Source organism: Orbicella faveolata, unplaced genomic scaffold, assembly GCF_042242905.1.
Source record: "Orbicella faveolata isolate gen_17 unplaced genomic scaffold, um_ofav_v1 contig_13, whole genome shotgun sequence".
NCBI classification, from domain to species: Eukaryota; Metazoa; Cnidaria; class Anthozoa; order Scleractinia; family Merulinidae; genus Orbicella; species Orbicella faveolata.
In genome coordinates this window covers 7,557,424-7,577,500 of record NW_028301540.1, presented here as the reverse complement: position 1 = coordinate 7,577,500, position 20,077 = coordinate 7,557,424, and the positions used below count along the sequence as shown (strand labels likewise).

Genomic DNA, 20,077 nt, shown 5'->3' with positions numbered 1-20,077 from the left:
TTAATTTTGGCACAATAAAACCGTGGAAATAAAGCACAGTCAGAACTGATCCATGAATAACGACATCCTTTGCATTCACGAAATGGTTATGAAAGCCGATCCTTGACTGTTAAAACCGAGATTCCCATACTAACTTTTGATCCTGAAAAAGCAACAACAGGGTGACTATAAACACTGTTCAAGTGTATTTCTAATAGTGCAAGTACCATGCAAGTGCAAGGCAGTCTATTTCAATCTCTGAAAGTTTCTAACAATCTCCAATGACAATTCCTGACAGTACGTCTCTCTTTGTAGTGCTTCCCACATCAATCAGTTCAAGCCGATATAAATGTTGGCTAGCGAAAGTACAAAGACTTCTTTCGCTATATGGGGCAACCCGCGCCGAACATTCAGGCCGATAAATGTTAGCTTGCGAAAGCATACCAGCCCCCGTGCAACCTGCACTAAACAAAGGCGGAGCCTTGATACAGATTGGCTTGCGTGAGCAAAATAACTCCCGTTATGGACACCTGAAGGAATAATAAAAGAAAGCTATCAATAAACAATACAACTGTAATCTACATTTTCAAAGCCTACACGGAATTAGGAAGCTGAATTTTCGATAAATGCAAACAGACATACACGCAATTAAACATAAGCTGAAATTGCAAAGGATGCGAAGACAGACAATACATCCAAGCAGACATAGTACTGCCTACCTTGGCAACTGAAAGTTGGGAAAATAAAAAGTCTCTTGAAACCGATACATAAATGGTACACAAAAGCGAAGCCAACAGAAGGCAGAAAATCCACTCGAACAAGCCAACTAGCAGCCAATCTTCTCATCTGTAGGCTCTACACTAGTGCCCAGTCATCTTAGTAGAATTCCTTTCGATCACGTGTCTCTAGTTAACAGACAAAGTTTTTAGCTGCCAACTTAATGTGAGCTTCGCCCACACAAATATATATTTATCTCGTGATTTCTAGCCTGTTCAGAAGTTAAAGTATTAAGAAAAGTGCTTATGTAAATGCTTGTTTGTTCGGTACAGCCAAAGTAAGTTCTAGATGTTTACACTATTTTGCGCCATGTTGGTGTACCACGGTACACCAATATGGCGTCTCCATACTGGGCTCTGTAAATTTGTGCAAAATATTTCGACAAATATCTTAAGTTTGGGCGAACGCACAGACTTAAAACTTGGAGAAGTGTCTTCTTTATCAATCTGCTATAACGTCACAATTTCTTGACTTTATCCACTGAACGGTTTTCGAATTATGTTTTCTATTGCGTGACAGTGCAAGCCAAGAATTGTATTTACAAATTTTCAACCCAAAAAATTTTATATTCTTTTCAAAATCTTAGCCTCGGATTTTAAATTTTGGCAAATTTTAGCCTCTATATTCTTATAAAATATTTTACGTAATACACTGTAATATTATGTACTGCAAACGTACAATGGTGCTGGGGTCCAATCTCCTAACACACCTCAAGGAAACCTTGTCAGTTTATGACTGACGTTTTGAATATTACACATTAAGACGTCGGCTCTAAAGTGACTTTAGGGAAGGAAAAAAGGAATGTGTTGTTCATTCGTGACGCAGGAAGATTGCGTGACGCAAGAAGATTGCACCTGTTGTCGTATCATGATCAGCAAAGTTGTCGAAGCAACAAGGTTTCAATCGCCAGGTGAAAGCCTATATCAGAATCTTCAAAGGCTTCAAAGGTAGGCTTCTTGGTCGGTTTTTAATCGTTGCTGTCTATTTTTGCTGTGTTTCTTTTTTTTTTTCTCGTTGTGACGACAAGCTTTTGTGCCCGCTAAGTTTGCTCGTTTTACTCAGCTGTTTTGTGCCTTACGCATGGCGCATAAAGGGCTGAACAAGTCCGAACAATATTACGGTAAGAGAACATCATTATAGTTATTTGTTTTCAAATAGACAGGAAAAATCAGTTAAATAAAATCCCTCTAGTACTCAGATCACAGACTATATAAACCCTCTGGTATTCGCATACTCCGATATGTAAGCGTGCACATATAAAATTCACATATTATAGAGCCTCGCGATGTCTGTGTGGTTTGCAGCTGTGGTTCGTTGTCGTGAAGTTACCAATATTTTTGTATTAGTTACCGGTTACCAATTTTAGAATTTCAGTCACCGGTTATCGATTTCCCGTTTAGAGTATTAACAACAGTTTTTTTTCCGTCCAAGCCATCAAAATATCTATATGAAGGAAAGTGTTTCATTATTGCTTCATACAGAAACAACATATTAACTGACTAGGACAAAAGACAACGATAAAATAATAAACTTCTTCGAGTATTTGACTTTCAGCCAACGGGTGGGAAGTCTGAAGTTGTAACTTCGGGAAAAATCATTTCAGTGGGTGCTGACCGTTTGTCAAAATAAACCGATCGGGATTATCGCTGAATAATGTAAGGTGTTTCCAAAATCAGCAAACCAACCGAACAAGATGGCGCTTGCCATTTACAATCAATTTGGCTGATGAGAGGCTGGAAACTGAAAAATTTAGTCAGAATGGAAAGGGAATTGCCATTTTTAAAGAGTTATAACATGTTTGAAATGCATCGCTATGAAACAGAACTATCCGAATCAAATACGCTTGCTGAAGCTACAGTATGGTATAATTTTGATGCGTAATAAATGCATCACTGCTTTTGCGGTGGTCATTCTCATACTTGCGATGGAAAATCGGTAACGGGTACGTAACTGAAATTCTAAAATCATGATATTCGAACTTAATCGGTAACGCGGAAAACCTTCACAGATCTCTGAAGGGAAGTTCAATCTATGCTGATGTATTTTCAGTTTTGCTTTCACAAAAGAAGTTCTGTCCTCCGGTACACGATAACCGATACAAAAACTGACCAATCAGTAGCCACACAAAGGGTCGTAAAGAAAGGTAGTGCAATGGTTATTCCCTCGTGTACTGATACAAGAGAACACATCACAAAAATATTCGCCTGCGAGGTCTTTCGACAAAGTCACGACGGCGTGTTTTAAAACTCTGTAGAGGTGGCGAAATGAGGAAATATCACTACGGTTAGCCTTAAGCCTAATTAGCGCTTACGTCAAGCTATATAGTGCTCCGGTTAGCCCACAGAGAGCTCCAGTTATAGCCGAAATATCGCTCCTGTTAGCCTGTTTATTCATCTTTGCTATTTCGAGTTTTTAACACGCTCAAGACCGAAATAACACGGATGCCGTTTATGTTAAGTTTATGACATGCATTTCTCAAACCGGTTCTTCTCAGAGTGAAATATTCACAGGAATGCATTTTTTTAGAAGCTTTCAACAGAAAAACAAAACCAATAGACAATATATATAGAAAAATCCTTTGTCTCGAAACATTAAAAGCACGCAAGACTTAATAGGTATCAGGTAAGTATTGTTATTCAAATGTAGGCGTCATCTAGGCGGAGTGTCTGTTGAGTGGACTACAGTTATAAAGTTAATATTATTCACTGTCAAAAAAGTTTGGTGAATTTACATATGGTTCATCATATCTCTTTCATCGCTTACCAGAGCCAAAATTCATTCAAGTGTTTGTTTCACATCCCCAAGAAGTGTCATCGATTTTTCTGCTGTATAAAACTCCCACTGCCATAAAAACAGCTTGTGTAAACACACGGTAAGTGACGCTTTTATCATCGACACACCCCCTAATGAGGGCGCCTAGTTCACACTAGCGACATAACGGCATAAGAAGGACGGGTCGAGGGTAATATTATTTTATTAAATGGCACAGTTTTTTCTGAGGGTTTTTTTTTTTTTAAACTCTTTGCGGTAGGTTCGATTTCCGCCGCTCAGTCATCATCCTCCCCGATTTGGCTAAATACCCGCTAACATGATCGCACTTCATATCACAAACGTCTTTGCTACGGCGAGAAGGGCAATTTATGTAGTCTGCTCGATTCAGATATCTTAGTTGGGTCCCATGTCGAGGATCAATATCTCACAGACCTGATTATTTATCTTTAACCCAAGTTTTGTAACATTCAAAGCCCGGTTTCCAATCTGTACCCGCTCTTCGCGGACAACGGGGTATTTGCCACTGTCGCCACTGGCCGAGAGTCAGACGCTCCTTCATAAAACAAAGCTTGTTTTCTAGTTCCAAACAAGAGATTATGATCTCTAGCTCCAAGCTGTTTCATATCTTATTTTACTAAATTCTCTGATATTCATAACTATACCACAAGGCAGCGTTTAAGGCTTTTTTTTTTTTTTACCAAGAGTAAAGTTTGATTTTGGAAGAAGGAAATTTCTTTCTAGTGGCGCAGAACTTTTTAATGAACTTCCTGAAAATATTGTAAACGCTGCAAACATGCAGACCTTCTGCCGCAGAACAAAAACCTTTTTATTCACATCATGAGTTTTTAGAACATTTAAATTGTAAGTTTTAGTTTTATAATGTATTCTTTTAGATTCTTAGATTTTTGTTGTATAATAGACCAATTTCGATATATCAAAATTCAGCTAACACAATAGACCTCAGTACAAGACTCTGGGGAATAAACCCACAAATTCTGTAGTTATTCCCCAGAGCCTCGTGCTGAGTTCTATTGTTTTAGGCTGAATTTTAATATATCGAAATTGGTCTATTTTAAAAACTGATCTTTTCTGTTATGTCAATCAGTCACATTGCGACATAAGCTATTATGTTGACCGTTATGTCGCCAGTGTGAACCAGACCTGAGGCCTGGTTCATACTAGCTATTATATTTAGCGCTATTTGTCGCTAGTCTCTAAACAGTCATTCATCCACATTCACTCGCGCACGCACGCGCGCGCGCGGACGCACTCGCTCGCTCGCTCTTCCACACCTGCCGGTCCTTTGCCTTGACTTGAATGCCGCTTCAGGCCTTTCCATCTGTCTCATTTCTATCTCCCGTGGTCCCTCCTTCGTTTCCCGTCCGCACAACGCCGTAGAAATTTGGAAGGCAGCTTTATTTCTACAGTTAAACCTACCGTACGTCCACACTAATCCGTCACGAAAACGGAGCTTTTCGAAAACGCTCTTCAAACTGGAGGAATTTGAAAACGCCGCCTTTGTGTTTTAAGTGTGTACGCAGAAAACATTTTGAAAACGAAACTTTTCGAAAACGCTGACATCACGATAATATTGTGAGATCCCTGTACGAGTCTTCCTCACTGACACAAATCCAAAAGGTCCGGTGACGTTTGCGTTTTCAAATTTATCCGGCGTAATACCACGGATGGAAAACATATGATGCGTTTGTGAAAACGTCGTGTTCAAATTTCTTCGGCGTAGTGTGAACGCGGTCCTAATCTATCGTTTACTAATCCTAAACCGCTATTGGTTTTGCAATGGGCTCATTGTTGTTCTACGGTATTCCATTGTACAGTGGAATCCCGATTTTTCGAACCTCCAAGGGAAAGAAAAATTGGTTCGAAAAATCGGAGAGTTCAAGAAATCGGGGGTAAAATGACAGTGTTCGACTTGGGAGAGGGAACGACTTGTGTTTCGAATTATCGGGAAGTTCGAAAAAATGAAGGTTCGAGAAATCGAGATTCCACTGTATATATAGGCACAACAGTTATTCTGCTCAGGAAGAATTTTAAAACTACTTAGAACTTCAGGTAGTTCTCACTTCAAAGTGTTACACGGCAGTAGAGCAACAGGTGGTTACCATGGTTTTTGGATTTCTCCAGACTCCTTACTGTTGCCGGGCTTTTCCATGCTTACGAATATTGACCAACACTCCCCTCGCAAAATGTCTTGCGAACAGGCTCTCAGTGAGCGCGAAATAAAAAATAAAAAAGAATTCGGCGAACGAAGCTAGGGACGCTTCCTTACCTCGTCCCGCTCCGCCCTGATCGCTTCGCTCTCCGAATCCTTCAGTTTCGCTCCGTCCTCGCCGACAGCCTGTTCGCAGGCTACTCCCAAACTTAAATGCTGCGATGTCTTTAATGCATTTAAGTTCTGGGATAGTTCTGACAGTGATAAACAAATAAACTGGATGAATCCGGATGATCCTGAGATTTGCAGGTCATTTTTTAATTGATCATGAGTTGCCCTGGGGGTTAGGTAAACCTCTTAAGCATATATAAACCAGCGCCCCTATCACTTTAATGGAAAGGACCGCAACGGAAACAAGTGTTACACTGGACGTTCACGAGGCCAAGGCAGTGAGAAGGTGTTCATGATCAGTCAACGTTCTTTGTTTGGTATCAAGTTAGTGGACATGGTAGAAATTTACCCTGTGCTTTTTCTTGCAGTATAACTCGGCTGCGAATCTGGGCCGCGTCTAGTTGAATGGCTTGAATTGGGAAACTCGACCGTTCCATGTTTTGGATTTTTGGTAAGAGAGTTTTTTCCCTCCCTCGCCAGCACATTATTAAGGCGGGGGTTCGCCTAAAAACACACCATTTTTTTCAAACTTTTCTCCTGGCTAAGATTTAATTCCAAACCATGGTAAAGTCATACATTTTTAGAAAGCTTAAAGACCAAAGATTTTAAAAAATATATATATTTTTGTACCCTAGAACTGTATTGTAATGTGACACCAGCTGATTACATCTGCCACCTGCTGGGGAATGCCAGGGCTTTCTTGAGAAAAGATAACTCCCACATGAACTGATCAAAAGGAACAATTTTAACATTTTTTAAAAAGAAGACAAATAGCTTACAGTTTTAAGTAGAGATTTTTTGAAAAGTTAAAAAAACATGAAATGGTGACCAGTCAAATCTGATACAGAAAATCCAACATACGTTTCAATGCATAACTTCGACGAAATGCACTGGATGGAAAGTTCTATGCTTAAATTAAAACACAAAATGTACTCAGAACAACAAATCCTGAGAATTTCAGCTCAATTGGACAAATCCTTCTCAAAATATCTTTTCTCAAAGGCAAAAATAAATCGTTTTGAGAAAACAAACTTGGAACTTACAGTATCAGAAATTCTCAAAAATTCCGTTAAAAACAAAACTTCGAATTTTTTTTACAGAATTTTAGGTTAACCCCCGCCTTAAGTTCGTTCCGCCAGCATTAGAACTAGTATTTGCAAACATAAGCCCTGCCTCTTGTTCTGTCCATGTTACCCTTGCGGTCGTTATTTTATTATTAATAATTTATTCGAGTTCAGGTAGCACCCAGTTCCCTCAGCATTGGTAGGCCTTTAGTTTCGTTTATATATTCGTGTTGTTTTGTTTTTTTTCGCTTCTTAACCTTACTTTAATCTGTTCTTAGTAATTTATGTACTTTTTAAATGCGAGAATTTGCGAGAAGCGCGAGACGTTCTCTCTCTAAGACGTTCAGAGGTCATTTATAAAAACAAACAAATCGGACTTCGAGACTTTCTCAGCCTTGCCAAAAAAAAAATCGAGAGTGCGAGACGCACATAACCGCTGAAAAAACGAGACTGCGAGACCCGTGAAATTCGGGTTTCGACAAAACACTGACCCCCGGTCAAATGACCCCCTACTGAGCCCCTACTGACCCCCTTAATGGGAAAATGAAAATGAAAATGAAAAAAGCCCAGAACTATCAATGGGACGGATTCAAGTTCATCAATAAATTTAGCTTACTTGAAACTTCCAAGATGGCAGACGCATTGCAGATTTCCGACCCTCTTGTTCTCCTTTGACTGTTTAGTGGAGGTTTTGTTGACGGAAAATCAAGCACAGAATAAGCTTGAATATCATCAAACATTGTTTTCGTACGCATTGGAAAATGAAGCAAAGAGAAAACGCTGACAAATTAACAGGCTAGCGAAAGGCTCGTGATGGACAGCTCGTGCGAGCGACACGAACACGCGCGTAAACCTCGACTGGAAGACGAATTTCATAAGGTAGTTCCAGTCCTCTCGCCTTGTTTCGCATTTTAAGAACTGTAGTACCTGTAGTAAAAACCATTTGGAGAAGCCCGGTCGATTACTTCCTCCTTGGTGAATAAGAGGCAAATTGATGAAAAACAGTAATGCCACTTACTGTCAATAACTAAAGTCATGTGCAATGTATTTTGTGCATGCGGAAGGCGAGGGACCTGGGGCTACAAGGTTGCGAAAATAACTTCCAGTTGATGCAATCGTGTGCGTGTCGCTCGCGGTTAGTCGCGTGCGTGTTAATTTGCCAGAATTTCCTCGCTATTTTCATTGCTTAATTTTCTAATGGGTAAAAATACCATACTTGATGATATTCCAACTTATTCTGTGCTCGATTTTCCGTGACAAATCCTTCAGTCAAATGAGAAGGGAGTCGGAAGTCTAAATTTATTGACGAACTTGAATCGTTCCCACTGATAGTTCTGGGCTTTTTTAATTTTCATTTTCCCGTTGATTTTGTAGGGGGTCAGTGGGGGGTCAGTAGGGGGTCAGTTGACTTGGGGTCAGTGTTTTGTCGAAACCCGTGAAATTCGACGGAAGTTTTGCGAGACCCATAGTTTTGAAGGACCATATGTCACCCCTTGTAAGGCTCATTTACAAATAAATCGACTTCAAATACACAAATATGAAATAAAACACGAACAAACCTTCACGCAATTCGCATAAGAAATAGATTTTTAAGATCAGATTTCTCTACGGTCACCTATACCTATGCAGGATAGAAAAATTCGATTTTCTGAAACTTTGTCAGGAAGAAGGTTTTACTAACTTATTTCAAAACTGTTTCTTTGAGGTTGTTTGGATTTTTATTTTCTTGTGGAGAAGGCCTTACGTATTTTGCCCCGAAAAGAGCAAAACTTGACCCCAAAATTACACTTTTTGTGAGCGCTAGCAAGCCAAAATAATAAGTGTGGCTGGGAAAGCTAACCCGTAGTACTAAAATATCATCTTTTAGCAGTTATTTAACGTCAGATCAGCATGAAATTTAAACCTGAATTTTTAGCAAAGTTTTAAAATTATACGCTGCGATGATGTTGCGTCACGTCAAAATTTAGGTCAATTTCGTGGAACAGAAAGTCAATCTGGTACATGGATTTACCTGCCCAAACTATTTTGCTGGTTAAAAGTATCCCTTAAGCTAAGTTTTTATCGCAAATCTAGATTGGGTGAATAAACCAAAAAAATTGAGAGCGTCTCGAAGACTAGGCACTTGAGCTAATCGCCTGACATTTTGACCTTTCACGCCACGATCACTTTCTCGAACATTGATCCAGAAATGTTTGCCTGTGGGTATTATAAAAAATTGATAAAAAATGGGCTAAAATGGAACATCGCTTGCAACTTTTATGTGAGGCATTTTCAACTATCGCCAGGTCACGTGATAACCAGTCGCGTGACTGCGTGACCAACAAACAAAGAAATGGTAACGCAGGCGCGCGACCGTGATAATCACGTGACCTGACGACACTTGAAAATGCCTCATACACGCAACATGTAAAAGTTGCAAGCGATGTTTCCTTCCTTCCCCTCTCCCACCCCCCTCCTTCTTTTTTTTTTGGTTCTCGCCCCATTTTCCGCGCAGACAAAACACCGAAAATCCCGTTCCTCGGTCTTTCTTTGCTACCAAAACCCCACGGAAACGCTTGCTACGCAGGCTACGCTCGTTCGCGAAAGAAGGAGAAACACTTGGGACTATACGTACACATTCGATTCTGAGTGATTCTGTTGTCGTTGCGACTGTGATGCCTTTGCGAAATTTAACTTCGAAGTTATCGTTGTGTCAAAGGAGAACATTTGAGAGAGATCGTCATTTTGCATGGTCATATTATTTGAAAGTGATGATCAATTGCCTTTTGTAGCTCGATTCGAAGACTTCGATCGACAATCTCGCTCTTTTCTAGGAGTGTTGTCTTTTTCCGTGATTCATTTTAATTCAAAATGTTCCGCTGAGCAATCAAACAAGATCTGCGGACCACCGAGGAAACAGTGTGAACCTGAGAACTTGAAATTTAGCTACAAACACTTATTTCAGCAATTTATACTGATAAGAATTTCGCTTAAGTAAGTGTACAGAATATTTGGAATAAGGAAGGATCTTACTAAAATTTTTAGGCGTGATTTAATCGTTTTCTCCGGCAAACATCAAGCGTAATTTTCACTGATCCGAAATCGACTGTTCTAGCATAAAGCAAGCTAAGATCATTAGAAATATTAATGCGACTGAAACAATTATGTGATTGGGGAGATAATTTTAATATTCTTTATTCTCGTTTATCTATCGTGAGTACAGTACGCTTCTCCGTGTTTTATCTAGCTAGAAATCCTATAACCAACATTTGTCAGCATTTGTGCACCGCGCCTAATGCGACTCTTCGCGATCGCTCTATTATGTTTACTTTTTATAGAATGTCTGTTTTCTAATTTCCTTCTCCAAAAATAGTAAAAAAAATCTGCAATTAAAACACAGGAAACAGGTTTGGCTTGCAGTAAGATCGGGTTTGCATGACAGGAACCCATTTTGATGTTCATACAAAGAAGCCTTTTCGAAAACCCGCGGCGAGTGATCGTCGTTTACATGACAGTGTTTATCTATTCATAATTTTTTTTCCCCCCGTTTGTTGGTTTTGAAAAACAATAAAATAGAACTTCGCAGTTATATAGCGCTTCCATGCATGCAAACGCCTTCAAACTGTAAAAAAAAAAATAATAAACAACAACAACAACAATTATATTTACGTGGGTTTCCGGAGCCAGCGGGCAGCTTCTCGCCGTGTTTCTCTCCAATTCCTCCTTTAGCTCCTCAACGAGCCACTCTATCCTTGCTCGTGAGAGCCGAAATCGTTCAGTGACTTCCCAGTCAGCCATATCGGCTAGAAAGGGGCGTCTTTGAAACAAAAAAGTCCGCCCCCGGCCGCCATTTTGTTTGGTTTTGCAACATTTGTGACTCCCCGGTAACTTTACGGGAGGTTACGACCTCCCGTAAATTACCGGGCAAGTTACCGGAAAAATTAACGGGATCGAAAATAACGGGAGCTTCGAGAAACACCCGAAAAGTTTACGGGGACTTACCGGGTGACTTACCGGGCCCGATAATTTACCGGGTCTTTCGAGAAACAGGCCCCTGTCCCGAATAAGTGCCCTGTCTCAAATAAGCGCCCTCCCTTGAGGCACTAAACGTAAATAAGCGCCCCGGGCGCTAAATCGAATCATTACGGTATGCCAAAGATTCCGGAAATTTCGGTCAGAAGTCAAATGGAAAGGTCCGTTTCGGTTCATTCAGACCGGAATATTCGGGATCACCTCAGCTTTGGAGGTGCTCCACTTTGACCGGTCGGACCGAAATTTGCCGTTCCATTTTTGACAGACAGGTTCATTGCCCTACTTCTCTTCACTTATGTATGGTTATAAATGGTATGAGCTATTCCTCTTTCCATTTTCTTCGGGTATATTCCCACTGGTCTCTGACCAGTCGGTACGGTATAATTGGAGCACCAATTTTTCATGCTCCTCAAGGAAGAAAGGTTGTTTGAAACACGCATGACAAACCACGTGCGCTTTCGCTGCAAGTAGCTATGCGTTTTTTGTCCTTTTCTTCTCATGACGTCTCTGTCGTGAAATACTGAGTAGTTATCAGTAACGCGACTTGCCAAGGAAAATGGTCATGCAAATATTAATTTGTAGCGAGACTCAGAGAAAGGTGATGTAAACACAGGGACCGGATGCAAGATAAAAGAATATTGTATGACCGAACAAGTAAGCAATATTGTATTGTATCATATTGTATGACCGAACACAGCTTTGTATGAACAAAGCTATGTGTAATTCAGAGCGAACAAAAGAACGTTTAGAACAGATTGCAGATCGTAGATTGTGGACTAGTTAAACGAATTCTAAGCGTCAAAAGAACTGTTGGGGATGAAAGATATACGGTCAAGTCTACCGATCGTAGATGTTCCCCAACAGTCTCTAATTAATTCGTTCAGATTTTGATCCGTTTCGTCTTTGAATCGTCGAGGACGACACACTTTGCACTCAAATCTTCCACTGGATTTAGAAATTGGAGATAAACTACGAGGTGCCGTTACAAAAGTGGAAACGTGCCCAGCAGAAGGTCTGAAACCTTTTCTTTTGACGTTAGCCTGCAGAGCAGGCGAGATTTTTTCGAGCGAGCGCTCACATCGTAAAAAGTTTAGCCGCCATCTTGAATTTTTCATGCAGTGGAAGAGGGAATCTCTCAAGCGTTTATGTGAACTTGGAATGTCTCGCGAATTACGAACTGAGCAAAAAGACGCAATTTCCACACTGGTATCCGGAAAAGATCTGGTGCTACCCACTGGCTTTGGGAAAAGCTTAATATTTACGTAAAATGGGGTTGACTAGCCTACACGACTTCTACGGTTCGTGACATTTGCACATTTGCCGTTCTCTGTTCTCCATGAATTTGCTTTTGAGGGACAAAATATGAAATTTACCGTGAACATGTTGCTTACTTGCATTCTATATTGTGACACCGGGCCCGGCTGTGACTAGAACTGTTTACAAGCACAGTAGGTAGATCCTTATCATGGATATCATATTTGTTCTCGTACGATTTCCTTCGGAGACGCTGTAGCTTTACTTTGAGAAAGCTATACGTTTGTCTAGAGACATTCTTATGTTTCTTGCAGCTATCTGATCGAGCTTATGTTTCTCTTGCTCGATGTATAGGTTTATTCCTCCTTTGGTTGTTCTGGCACCACATGATTCAAGTGTAGCTGTTTACGCGCAAGTTCCGTTAACTGTTTTGCGTGTTTTATATGCCATTGTTCGGCTTAGTTCAGGCAAGACCATGGTTTCGATCCTCCATGTGGATCTCATCAGTTGCCGGTATTTCTAAAATACTCTGTACGTCTGAAGTCGCTAGCGCAACACGTATCTCTGTGAGAATGCAAGACATCCTGCGGCTTGGCACAAACTTCTCGTGGTGTGTACCCTTGCGAGACTTCCGGTGTCGAGAAAACCTCATTTTGATTGGTTACCCGCTCATTTCCGGAAATGCAGTGAAGCGCAACTAATCAGGACGTGTTTCGCATTTTAACGGGCTTTTCGGGCAGGCGTCTTCTCATTTTTCCCCTCCCCCATCCCCCACCGTCTAACATGGCGGTCTAACATGCCGGTCTAAAAAGGCGGTCGCAAGGTTGTAACGCTAACTCGCCGCAATAAGACGCCTGCACTGCAGGCTATTTTGGCGTGTGTCAATGGTTTGGGCTGAGTGCCGAAATTTTGAGGTTCCGTGCCGTTTTTTGAGTGCGTCCAAAGCAGCTTTGAGTGGCAGATGTTGCTCATTGATTCTGTTTAGGAAATGTATAACGAATTCTAACTGTTCCGTAACACATACAAGCTGTTGTTACTGTATTTCTTTTTTTTCAGTTAGCTGTTGTACTCCGTGGTTGCATGGCAGAACCAACGCTGGGAGTATATCTAAAGAACCTTGTTGTGTTACTTAAGAGAAAGTTCTGTTCTTCGAGACGACGTGGCCGCAACTGTCTCAAAATTGGTGTAATATGCATTATACTTGTTGTGTTCCTTAACATCAACCTCGTTACTCCAGGTCGTTACACTGGAAATAAACCCTGGGGTCCACCTGCGAAATGCAAGAATTCCAAGGAAGATATAGACCGCCTAGTGCAGCTAACTTACAAGGTACATACCATTCTGGAACACATGGGTATCGATTGCTGGTTGATGTACGGTTCCATATGGGGGCCACTAAGAGGTATAGAGGGTCCCCTCCCATGGGACGACGATGTCGATCTTGCAATAAATGGTGAAGGCCCATTCAGTCAAATAGCGTTTGAAGAATTTCAAGCTTTGTTCACAGTGCGTGGACTGTCAGTTGAAAGCAGGTTATGGCAGAGTTCATTGATGGTTATATCTGAAAAAGGCCAGAGCTGGCCCACGTTGGATCTCTTTGTGTATTATGATTATAATGGAATAATGGGTAGGCCTGGTGTAGAGTCAAAGTTGATGCCAATCAACTACAGACTGTATCATTCGTTTCCTTCGAGCTTGGTGCAGCCACCACTGCCCAAAGTGAAGTTCGGATTTTTCAATATCTCTATTCCGAGGAATGGAATCGAAATCATGAAACATCTGTATCCATATAACTGGTGGAAGGTGGTGAAGCCAGTGGGTTGTGAAAATTAGTTATGTAATTTTTTAAATTATTTTAACACTGATCAAACAGTGGCCACCGAAAAGCGATTAGTATTAATTATAGAACTTTGTACTTCTCGAAAAAAAAAACAACACAGGTTGACATCGTAATTTACAGACTTAACACCGTATTATGCAAAATTTAGTTTCCTAGCATCGCTGCTTGATGACCATGTTTCACCGAGAATATTAGCGGCAGAGGTAAAATCCCTCTCCAGGGGAGGGGTGGGGAAGCTTGAGGACTGGTGGGGTACCATGGTCTCACAACATTCGTGACGAGTGCTTTGACTTCTCATTTATCCACTTTTAAAAGGCCATTTTCGAGTTGCCTGTTGCCTCTGTGTCAAAACATGTCTTCGTTTGAAAACATTGATATGAAAATGTGTTCCTCATTTTCAGTATGGACGGTTTTGCAGGAGGTCTCGTTTTGAAACAGAGGCACAAGGTAACTCGTCAACAGAAATATGAAGCAATTACATAACAGTATCTCAATGGGGTGGCGGCTTTTACGGCTGACGGTCAATATTTTGGCTTTTTTACGTCTGTTTTCCTTACGGTTAACAAAAATCTTAGAAGTTAATTACCATTATTTTAAAGGGTTAAAAATTAACTTTCATTGATTACGAAAGTTAAAAATTTAGGTAGAGAGTATTGCAAAAGATATTTAAAGTCTTAGGCCCATTCCGGGACGGAGAAAGGTATTTTTATAAGAATTGTAGATTGATATAGCTTACAAGCCACAAGACGGGTAATATATTTTTTTACTGCTAACGGTTAAAAGTCTACGTTTTTTACGCCTAAATGTTTGGCTCCTGGTTTGGCCCGTTTTACGTTTTACGGTTAATCACACTGAGATCCTCACTGTAAAAAGTGTGAATATCCGCGCCACAATTAGCTAGTGACTAAAACACCACACGAGTACATCGAGTAACATACGCGTATAGACTAATTTAACATACGAGTACATAATATGTACTCGTATGTTACTCGTATGTACTCGTATGCTACTCATATGTACTCGTATGTTATTCGTATTTACTCGTATGTACTCGTATGTACTCGTATGTACTCGTATGCTACTCGTATGTGCTCGTATGTTACTCGTATATACTCGTGTGGTGTACTCGTATGGTGGTCACGATCCCATAATTATAACATTCACGCCAATTCAGATTTGGTTTTCTCATGGGAAACAACGTTATAGCGCGTTATTACACGACTATAGGTTAGTTCAGGGGGCCAGTAACTAAAATCAACCAATCGGATTACGCAAGAGATTATTTTCCTGTTCTCCTGGATTACGCGGCCATTCATGGCTGAGATATTCCATATCTACGCGCGCCCATGTATTAGCCTCTATTCAATAGCGCGATTTTGTAGTTTTTGCCATTTGTCGGCTAACTCGTTTTTGAAACTGTCCCACACAGGACAGCAATAATCGAGATATAGCGACAATAGCCGTATACAGCAATATAGCTGTAACTTCACATATATACGGCCTCAACCTTTAACGTTTGGCAGAAAGCCTCAGCGCCACGTTAGAATTATAACATATCGAACATGGGCCATTAGAAAATAAATGTTCATCTTTGGCTAGCGGCAGCCTACAGGGTTTCTGACACGCACTTACAAAGCACTGACGTGTGCACGTGGCTTCAGGGCTGCAACCTCGTTCCGAGGCAGTATTGACCCATAATCGAGGTTGCCCTACAAGACGGGATGAGTTCACGTTTTCCCTCTGTCGAACGAATCGTTTCTAATTTTGGCTCTGAGTAGTTTTGGCTGTGACAAAAGCCAATATTCTTGCGCTATTTTTAAAGCTTCAGGTATGTTAAAAATGTCTAAGTTATTTCCGCATCTGAATATTTCCAGAGGGATAGAAACCACGCATATTGCTGAAATATGGGGCAGTTTCACGGTTCATACGCTATACTTTCGCAAATCTATTGATGCCATGACTACCGGAACAGTACTGAGGTAAAAGCTGGGCAAGTTCATTTCCTCTTAGCTTTCCAATTGTTCGGTAGTTTTCTACATTCTATGCCGTTCATTTACACGAGGAAATGGTGAACCGTTTTGCCCAGCTAGAAATCCATTTTCAAGTCAAGGATTCTAACTGGAGAAACATGCATTACAGAAGAGGGGGCCCATAATAAATTCAGACAAACACATTGTTGACTGCAGTGTTCACCTTTGAGTGTTTCTGGTGAAGTTTACTGCACGGCAATACATCAACACATTATCGTGTCCTTCAAACTACTCGAAGTAAATTTAAAACAGATATTGCAAAATAATCTTTGTAAGATTTTGTTTCTAACGAGTTTCGAGTGTAAGGAAATGCTTTTTCGAATTGTTAAAATTATTTCCTACACAGATATAGCCGTGATATCTATTATCTGCCATCATCTTGAAACGACATTGCGGGAACCTATGTTTGTGTTTCGAAACCTTTTTCTTAGCATAACAAATATGACCCTGACGGCACCAAATAGTGATTGTCTCCGACTTATTTAGCTTTGATAAACAAATTTACTGACATGCAAACTGACGCAACAAACCATTTCCCCGGCTTATAAATTAAAGCTATTTATTCTTTGTCCTTTCGAAGCAAGAATTTCTCCGAAAAAAAAATCTCATCTAGTCTTGTGATACCGACAGAAAGATCGACCATGAATTTTTTTTTGGCTTAAAAGCAGGGTTTACACATCACAAACACGTTCGCAATATACTGATAGTCTAAACTTGGGAGGTCGTTTCGTGTGCGTTTGTTTATTTATTACTTAAGCAGGAGTATTTCCGTCGTAAGCACCTCGTGCAATGACATTCTTCTACTGATCTGTGCACTAATAGTTTGTTGATTTTGTGGACAGCTCTTGAGATATACGCCAAGCAAAAGCATCGATCGAGCAAAAGAAAATAGCAGTATTTTGGACAGAGGGCGTGGATCAACACGAGGCATTTGGAAAGGAAATCTCGAGTGGAATGGACTTGTAACCCAGGAATGGACATAAACACAGGTCTTCCTCCATTGGACGCCAATTGACCTATAGACAGCCAACTTATGAATAAAGTTTAAGGTCTTCACACTCGGAAAATGTTACCACTGGAATTTAATAATAACCTTGAAACTGACTTGTTCGTTTACCTAGGTAGGGTAGTTATTTTCGAAACTTTCCGGTCCGTAGATTAGTGAGAACGCTTCTTGTCGCGTTGCGTTTTAGACTGTAGTGAATTTAATTCTTATCGCGCTAATCACTCAGAGTTGTTCCAGCTAGGGCTTTTATTGGGTCCTCGCATCAACTGAGGAAGGAGAAAAGCCTTACTATCTCCCCACTCCGCCTCCCCCCAGCAAATCTAAAGTCGAAGACGATTTACTTCTCTTCGTCTATTTCTACACTGGCGGTGAGAGGGAAGGAAGGGAGAACTTCCTTTATAAGTCGTGTAAGCCTGTGCAACTCCAAAGGGTATGGTACTAAATCGTTTGATTTAGTCTGAAATCGATTATAGATTTTGACCATTTTGGTGTGAATTCGGGTATGTTTGGTAGGCATGTTGTTTAGATGAAACTCAGTAGTTCTCTGCCATAAAAGCCGGAGAAATCGAAAACCCAGTCTCGGCAGCTGTTTATGCTCATGCAGGACATTCCCGGCTACCTGAGGTCATACAAGAGCGACGAGCAGTAATTTTAGCCGGATTTGAAAAAGAATATCGAGATTACGATCAGGTCTGAAATAAGGTGAGGGTTCAAGAGAAGTACGACACATCACCGCCAAAAAAACTCAGGGACCCAACCACTACCCCTCATGGGGGGATGGGGGAGGCTCTACCAGCTGACTATTGCATATTGCTTGAGGAAAATGGGGGAAGAGAATCATTTTGTTTTAGTAGAAACTTTCCCTGATCCACAACACAAAGAAAAATCATTAATTTTTCCTATTTGGAGAAGCTGTTACGCTATTTAAAGTCGTTTTTGCATTGTGCACAATTTATTTCAGATCGAGAAAAAACAAAATCCTGAAAATCACACTATCTAAGATAGAAAAAACCCACAAAACAACAACAAACCTAAAATAAACAAGAATAGAGGAAGATTAAGAAAGGTCGCGAAATCAACCTGAAATCCTTGGGCAATGTTTTCAAGACCTCCAGAACGAAGCATCTACAACACGAGAGTGCGTACTATAGCAACCAGTCCACAGTCAACGACGCATGGCAGTGAACAAATCCACGAATTAGCAAAAGCTCGACCCCAATATGTTTGACTCAAGTGATAATTATTGAACGAGCTCGAGCGAGCAACTAATGTCCGAGAGGCAGTGTGGCACGAATGGGAAAATAAACGATTTGTTGCCTGGATTTCAACAAAGGAGTGAAAGAAGGCAATCATCTCGATGGCACCAGTTCAGCCTGGAGTCGCGCTTCCGACCTCATCAAAATTATGCAAATGATATGTATTATGGTCATGCTCTAGTTAAGCAGCGACGAAAATAAAAAGGGCACGCCGCGAACAACGAGGGATACTTTACTGATTATTATCAAATTCTCAAAACTTGGATAAACAAAATGTATAATAAACATTATTGAGAATTAATATGTTGAAAGAGTCCGTGGATAGACTTTCTCCAAAACCTTTCAACGCGTTTAATAGTACAGCGCGTTTTCGTCGCGCGCTTTCTCAACGAGTCGCTCGTGTTCCGAGCGAAGAGAAGAAGTAGACTTAAGGCATGTGACTTCTTGGCGTTTTGTGCGTTTGTTAAAATCGTCCAGCTAAAAGCTGCTACACAGCAAAGATTATCCTGGTGAAAATTCATGCTCTTTATTAGGTGATGTTGTTGTACGTGTTGTAGGGGAACTTGCCGTTGGACGCGAATTTTTTGTGAGCTGAAATGAAAGTTTATAGAAATGAAATAAGAAAATGAAAACTGCTCCAGAGCTAAATATATGTTAGCGGCACGTATTTCTGTGTCCATCAAAAGTTCTTAATGTTAATCATGCTTTAATCTTCACTTTTTCCTATTTATTCAGCCTCAAACCCACTAATTCCGTATTCATGCCCCTTTCATAAACAGCTTAAATATGATACAAAAAATTCTGACAATTTCGCGGTACCTAATATCGTAAAGAAATCTTGGCTGTACTTGATACCTTCCCCGCCAACCTATGACGCAATCAAAGCGAGAACAGCGCTACAACATCGAATCAGACTAAATTGACATTCAGGTCACCGTGCGAGCAGAGCCTCTTTTATTTCTTTTTGCTTTATCTTTTATGTATCGTAAGAAAAGGCTCTGCTTGCAGGGTGCATTCAGGTATCAGTGCATGTGTAATTATATTTCAAAACAAACTGCTCGTCTAGCTTTTAACATATATTAATAACCCATTATTTCTTTCACCGACTCTAAGCTGAAATGTCTGGTCATTATATTTTTACAGTCCGAGTTTTCCAAAGTGCAGTAAGCGCCTTAATTTCTCCGCGGAGAGATAAAAGTCCCTGTTTTGCTGTGCGTTCAGTTACGCAGTTAGCGTCAGTTCTTTCTGAATGTGTAAATTGTTTTTCATTTTCCTATGAATTAAGCCATTAATTCGAAATAAAAGTGAGCTAAATCAACGCCAACCTTTTTGCCGTTTGCCGTATCTGATGCGTTGTTTAGCCTTCTCTTCCTTAAGGACCTGCCATGCAGTTTGAAAATCAACCGCTCGGTGCTTTCGAGTTAATCTCAAGGTGGTCCTACTTGAAGTATTCGACGCCAAAACAGTTTCGCAAGCATCTGGATAATTTTCAAATATCTTTCTTGCCCAACATCTGTTTCTTAAGTAAGTCCTAACCCGATCATAAATGACGCTCTTTTCGGTCAGAAAATAGCTTGATCGGTGTTTTAGAAGCGCAGCAGCTGACATAATCTTTTCAACGAACAACGCCATATTTTAATAACTTCTTTCAAGGAATCTACAATGTTTCATACGCTTACAAGTTAACAGTTTGAGGCCAAATCTTCCCATACGGACGAACAAATTGTACCTATTACTTCTACGAGTT

At 40.5% G+C, this 20,077-nt stretch overlaps 1 protein-coding gene across 6 annotated transcripts in view; it reads left to right on the top strand.

Annotated features, from left to right (window-relative positions):
* The window catches only part of LOC110050215 (uncharacterized), a 19,811-nt gene extending 5,000 nt beyond the window's left edge, over positions 1-14,811 (top strand). Inside the window, exons 2-5 of one of the 6 annotated variants that reach the window (XM_089284421.1) lie at positions 1,582-1,703; positions 3,523-3,628; positions 6,238-6,320; positions 13,255-14,811. In XM_089284421.1, the coding sequence (XP_089140547.1) occupies positions 13,279-14,031 (753 nt within the window). In that variant the 5' untranslated portion in view covers positions 1,582-1,703; positions 3,523-3,628; positions 6,238-6,320; positions 13,255-13,278 and the 3' untranslated portion in view covers positions 14,032-14,811. Of the gene's footprint in view, positions 1-1,581; positions 1,704-3,522; positions 3,629-6,237; positions 6,321-11,138; positions 11,957-13,254 lie in introns of those variants that run through there. The other 5 variants (XM_089284422.1, XM_089284423.1, XM_020756107.2 and 2 more) reach the window with 5 other exon arrangements.
* Positions 14,812-20,077: the final 5,266 nt, after the last annotated feature.